This window comes from Sinocyclocheilus anshuiensis, unplaced genomic scaffold (assembly GCF_001515605.1).
Source record: "Sinocyclocheilus anshuiensis isolate Anshui unplaced genomic scaffold, SAMN03320099.WGS_v1.1 scaffold660, whole genome shotgun sequence".
Lineage (NCBI taxonomy): Eukaryota > Metazoa > Chordata > Actinopteri > Cypriniformes > Cyprinidae > Sinocyclocheilus > Sinocyclocheilus anshuiensis.
In genome coordinates this window covers 64,156-70,155 of record NW_015557099.1, presented here as the reverse complement: position 1 = coordinate 70,155, position 6,000 = coordinate 64,156, and the positions used below count along the sequence as shown (strand labels likewise).

The window sequence follows — 6,000 nt, the reverse complement described above, 5'->3', positions numbered from 1 at the left end:
AACAGACATGGTAACTCCTTTTTGAAATTGCGGTCGAATCTGTCTGACCTCTGCATAACTTGAGGATGTGGCAATCGCCTTTCTGATATTATTGATATTCTCAGAAAAGAAGGAAGCAAACTCATTGCATTTGCTGTCAGAGAGCATTTCACTGGGAATCTGACTTGGAGGGTTTGTCAGTCTCTCAAGAGTAGCAAAAAGAGTGTGAGTGTTGTTTAAGTTACTGTTTATAAGGTTTGAGAAGAAGGTCTGTCTAGCTGTGGCTAGTTCCACATTGAAAGCATGAAGTCTGTCTTTGTAGATGCTATAGTGAATTTCAAGTTTCGTCTTCCGCCACATCCGCTCAGCTTTTCTGCATTGTCTTTTCATACTCTGTACTGCTGTTGATTGGATAATGGATAATTTTTAATATTTGGCATGTTTGTGTGCTGCTGCACGTCCCTGTGCGTGTAATGAGCAGAGTGTACGTGCGTTGTGCACCCACCTATAGGCGCATATGACTAACGTGCCCTTTAAATAAATAAAAAAAAAATACTGCGCCATTGACTTTAGACCAGGCTTTGGTTGGTCAACTGCCTCAAAATAACAACGCGCCAACAATGCGCCTGAACACACCTTGTTTTCAGACCAGTATGCCCATGGGCGAACAGATGGGTGCAAGTGCATTTGCTATTTAAACAACATGGCGCTGGACGTGAAAATGATAACTGCATCGAGCTGAAACTAGCAAAAAAACACTTGCGTCACACCTGGTGTTGCAGTACGCCGGGTGTATGATAGGGCCCTCAATCTCATAATTCAGACTTTTTCTCACAACTGCACAAATCAGAATTGCACGATTTTACCAACTGTGAGATATAAACTCAGAACTGTAAAATATAAACTCAAAAATCTGAGAAAAAAAATCTAAGAATAAAAGTCTTATAACTGTTTATAACTGACTTATTTATTAATTATATTCTGACCTTTTATCTCACAATTCAGACATTTTTCTCTCAATTGTGAGTTTACATCTCACAACTCTGATTTTTTCTGATCTAATTTTTTATAGGAAATGAATGTTTATTTTCTTTGCCTCTACTAAGATTCCACTAGTACAGCTGTTAGGTGATTTGGTCACTTTATAGTATGTGCATTTGTTTGAAGCGTGCATAAATATTGCATTCGCATTCTGGATTCTGTTAATTATACATATTAACAGTAATATACATTTATTTTTCTTGGTGAATGTGTTATTACTTTTAAAAAATAATGTTTTTATAATGTTTGTGCAAATGCTAAGTGTTTGATTTAATGGTGTATACATTGTTTTTTATACATTGATATTCAGGGCCTCACATCTGCTCCATATGAGCCATGAAGGTGCTTTGATCTTCCTTATGTTTGACTCTGTCTTTCTGCTGGCCAAGAGTGTTTAGAAATGTTTTTCTGTCCTTGTAAACAATTGATTGGGCTCCTCCGGCCTCTCCCAAACCCGAGGGGCCCACACTTGGTCTCATATCTATCAAGGTAATCACAATGAACCAAAACAATATTGGCATGACGGCATCATTTAACCTCGTCCCTACTGTGAGCTTGCTAGGAGAACGTCTGTGACAGTTGTGGAGTTTGAAGTGAGGAATTTGAAGGTAATTGAAGCAGCATGGGAGAGACAGCTTAACAGGGGACAGGTGGTTAGTATTATCTCTCCGCCTAACCGTAATCTGGCACAAGTCACATATGAAGGGATGAATGTATCTGCTGGGCTGGAGGCAAAACTGTGCAGAGGCAGCTGAATTATTGCCGACCATTTAAATTGTTTATATGAAGCAAGATTGTTGTCTGGGAGAGTTTTAAACAGCTGATTGCGATGCTTATAGTAGTGCTATAACAGTGATGTCCAAAAGTCTGAAAATCTGGAATTAAGAGTCTAAATTAAACCTAGAAATTAACAGATGTTTTGGGTTTTGAAATTTTTGTTTAAATATTGATATAAAATGACTATTTGAAGTAACATTTTAGCTGTTCTGCTGATAATTTCATTTGTAATGTAAAAAATATTATATTACAAAAAAGCACAGTAGATGCATTTTCAGTAGTGGATCACTGTATAATATTGCAAGTAGAACATATAGAAAATGCGAATTAAATTAAAAGTATACACTCGTTTTACTTACTATTTACAAAATCTCTAAGTCTTTCTAAATTCACAAAAATATAAAACAGATGTATGTTTTTTTATTTACACTGTAAATTACATATATTAACCATATTAAAATGGTACAGCTACTAATAACTCTGCCAGCATTGTGTTTTCCAGGCTGAATGTTTATATTTTGTGTTCCACAGAATAACAGACCAGGACCACCTGGGCCTAAAGGAGCCAAAGGTCACAGAGGATCTGAAGGAAGTTCTGTAAGTGCACCGCTTCATGTATTTAGCATGTGTTTACTGTATATTCCCTTACTGGAGTATGATAAAAGTTGACATATTATATCATGATTCATGTTCTCAAATGAAGGTTCATATGAGTACGATGTTCTGCACCAATTATGGTGCTTATGTCAGTATCCTGGCATACTGTAATCACTGTATTTGTATTCTGGATCAGAGTAACAAACACATTGATCTGCTGTCAGAATTGAGTCTTGGAACTTTTGAGATCTAAAATGTTTGCACAAAATGTCAAGACGTCCAAAGGCGCATGGATGTTCAGTTCGACCTTTTGTTGAGAAATCCAATGGAATGTGATCAACAAATCTAACCTCAAAATTTTGGCCAAATAAAAGTTAGAAAACAAGTTTTATTGTTAGCTTGATATAGTATCTGAAACACCACTGGCCACATTTGACATGTTCACTTAACCTAAAACATGTCAAAAACCTGGACCTGAACCTGGTTAAATATCTAAAAAAATATCTCCAAATCCGATACATATAGAAGATGATTGGCATTATTATATTTTCAGAAATAAACAACCAGGCTCTTATACTGTAAGAGCTAAGAGAAGTTTTTAAGTGTACATATCTTCAGTTATGTGAAAGGGCGCTGAGCAGCAGTGAGTTATGGGAGTGTGGGAAGGGAAATTTCTCTCAGCCTGCAATTTTGTGATGTTCCTCTTTGCCACTGGATGACATCCAGAGAGGAGGAGACTTAACGGTCTCAAAAATATTCTTATTTGCAATGAGATTCAGAGCTTCTTTGCTCTGGCAGAACTATATCTGTGTAGCATGTAACAAAGCAGACAGTGACCTTTGCACAGACCTTCTTATGTTGTTCGATATTACAGAAGCAGTCATATTTGCATTTGGTGTGTGAATTCAGTTTGCACATTGTACATTTCATTTGTCTTGTATTCATGCACAGGGACCACCAGGACCACCTGGGCCACAAGGAGCTGATGTGAGTGAGTTTAATATAAATAAACTGAGTTTTACTGAATGCACAAATCAAAGGCAAACATTATTGGATATAGTCTAATGCAAATGTTCCAGCACAGTTTCCTGTATGAAGAGACAAAGAGCAACGCAAATAATGACAGTGCTCTTGATAAATGATCCTGAACATTCCACAATTCACTTTCCGCTATTTTTGTGAATTCCACATTGTTGACAGTCAGTAGCGATGGAACTCTCTAGCCAAGGCCCAAGCACATACTAGACTGCTCCTTTTGTGGAATAAAAGCATCTTTTAATAGCACACAACAGCTGCCTTGTTCCAACTGCATAAAGAAATGAATGCATGACACTATAGATGTGCAGTTTTCAAGAGTGACATTTATAGAGGTCGTTTTGGCCCCTTTTTTTTCTGAGGGCCACTTATAAAGCATAATGCAAAGTAAAAAAAAAAAATATTTAGTGACCGCTAGACCATTTTGACCATTATAGTTATTTTGCTGCTGTGCCTTTAAGACATCTGTTTAAACAGCCTTTCGCATGTGAAATAAGATACAACTTCAATTTAGTTTTTAATGCTCCATCGTGACAGGTTTACTAAGCAAGCAGTTCTAAATGTGCTGGATAAACTTTTAAAATCAGACTAATGATTAACGTCCTTCAGAAGGATCTGCAGAGCTGTTACACCAACAGAAACGGTTTAAAGTGTCCCACATTTTACTTTTATTATTAGTTATTCTGGTGTTTAGGAATAGTATAATCTCTCTTTTAATACTGAGACAAGTTTCTTAATACCAGATATGCGCTGATATGTAAATATGGTAGTTATGTGTACAAAGTACTGTATATGTCTGATGTAAAAAAAATGGTTTGGTATAGAATGAGTCATTTATTTAGTTGTTAGTTTCAATAAATTGTCTCTTTTCCTGGAAAGAAAGATTTGAACTTTTTTTAATATAGTAATCTTTATCAAAAAATCAGGGGAAATTAAATTCCCCTGAATAAATTACCCCTTTATCAGGACTGATGTTGTATATTTATATAGTATGTGCTTGTGCCCTTTAGCACAAGAGGAAATGCACTTTTAAAAAAAAGTGTATTGCAGTATGTGAGTCTTTGGGGAGCGTTGTGCAGCAGAATTTCCTGTAATTAAAACAACATGTACTTGTGGCTCCATTTTGTGATACAAAATGGCGACAGAGAAAATCAGTTGCAGAAGCAGCAGTCTGTATTACTGTCTCTCTCTATTTGTAGGAATGTGAGATTCTGGATATCATCATGAAGATGTGCTGTGAGTAGACCTGTGTTTGTATTTAACCATGACTCACTTCTCAGTTTCACTGCCTCCATAAACGGCGTACTGCCTGTCACCCACACTGATTTAACAACATAACATCAACTCATGCCATGAAGTGATGATGCACAATATTGATGTTCACAATACTCTGCAGACCAGTAGAAAACATGCAAAAAGTTGGGTACGGCATGAGAGAAATTAGAAAATACTTTGATGAATACCACCATTCATATATAAATGTGCTTTTTCATCCATTGAAAAAGAAATCATCCATTCATATGTATAATATGTCTAGTTAAGTTAATTAATCAAATTATGTCTTTTTTGCTTTTGAAAGGATATTCATTATTTTGTTTTATAACTCTCATTGGAACTGTAGCCTTTTACCCAGAGTGGATTCATTTAAATGATCATATTGTGCACGTTTATCATAAATATTAGTTTTGGAAGCTTAACTTAGATATTTAATATCACCATCCGGGCATGTGAAAGCAGGACATAATCCAAGAGAGAGAAAACACTGTTGCTTTGAACAGAAGTGTGTAAAAGTTCAGTGTAAGGTTACACATTAGTTTGAAGGAAGGGGATTTGACAGTATTAACCAATCAGGTGCAAATAATGTGTTGTGGGCTGCTGTTTTACTTAATATGGTCCACATTTTTGGGATATGAAGGTTCTCCCTGTACGGCCCTTGTGCATTCATCTTAAAAAAAAAAAAAAAAACTTGACTCTTGTTGTGTTAGTATTTAATTTGATAAATTACATTAGTCATGTAAGATTAAACACAATGAGTAAAAGCAGTGTTTGAAATGTATTACTGTATGAATGAAATCTCAGGGACCAGAAAAAAGCAGACAAACTTGTCCAAAATAAAAAATATCTGTTACAAATAGCTCCAACCGTTCATTTGAGATTAGGCTGTTTTGTGTCTATTAGAGTTTTATCATTTATTTTCACTCCCAAGCATATTACTTGTTTTGTCCAGATTTTCACAGATTGGTTTATTTTACGTCTGTTTAATAGAGGCTTATAAACCATTGTTCTGTTAATTATTGCCACCACAGATTAAACACAGATTATGGTCTTTTTGAAATTCTGCTTTAGGATTATAAATTGAGACATAAGATAATAAAACTGTCAGGTGTTTAGGTCAGAGCATTAACTGATCTTTTGTAAGTGCTAATGAGTGAAGTTTTATGAAAGCTTATTATTTCCAGACTAGATTCTTCGTTCTGTGAAATAGCAAAATAATTGTGGATCCCTTACTGTGAATGTTTTGATAGAACATACATTTTTGATTTGCCTGATATTGTCAAATTTGATGCAAAT

General features: G+C 35.5%; 1 protein-coding gene across 1 annotated transcript in view; it reads left to right on the top strand.

The window, feature by feature from the left end:
* LOC107677507 (collagen alpha-1(VI) chain-like) overlaps positions 1–6,000 on the top strand; it is a 43,872-nt gene that overhangs the window by 34,080 nt on the left and 3,792 nt on the right. The window contains exons 27-29 of the mRNA XM_016472432.1: positions 2,329–2,394; positions 3,346–3,381; positions 4,629–4,665. Of these exons, the coding sequence (XP_016327918.1) occupies positions 2,329–2,394; positions 3,346–3,381; positions 4,629–4,665 (139 nt within the window). The remainder of the gene's footprint in view (positions 1–2,328; positions 2,395–3,345; positions 3,382–4,628; positions 4,666–6,000) is intronic.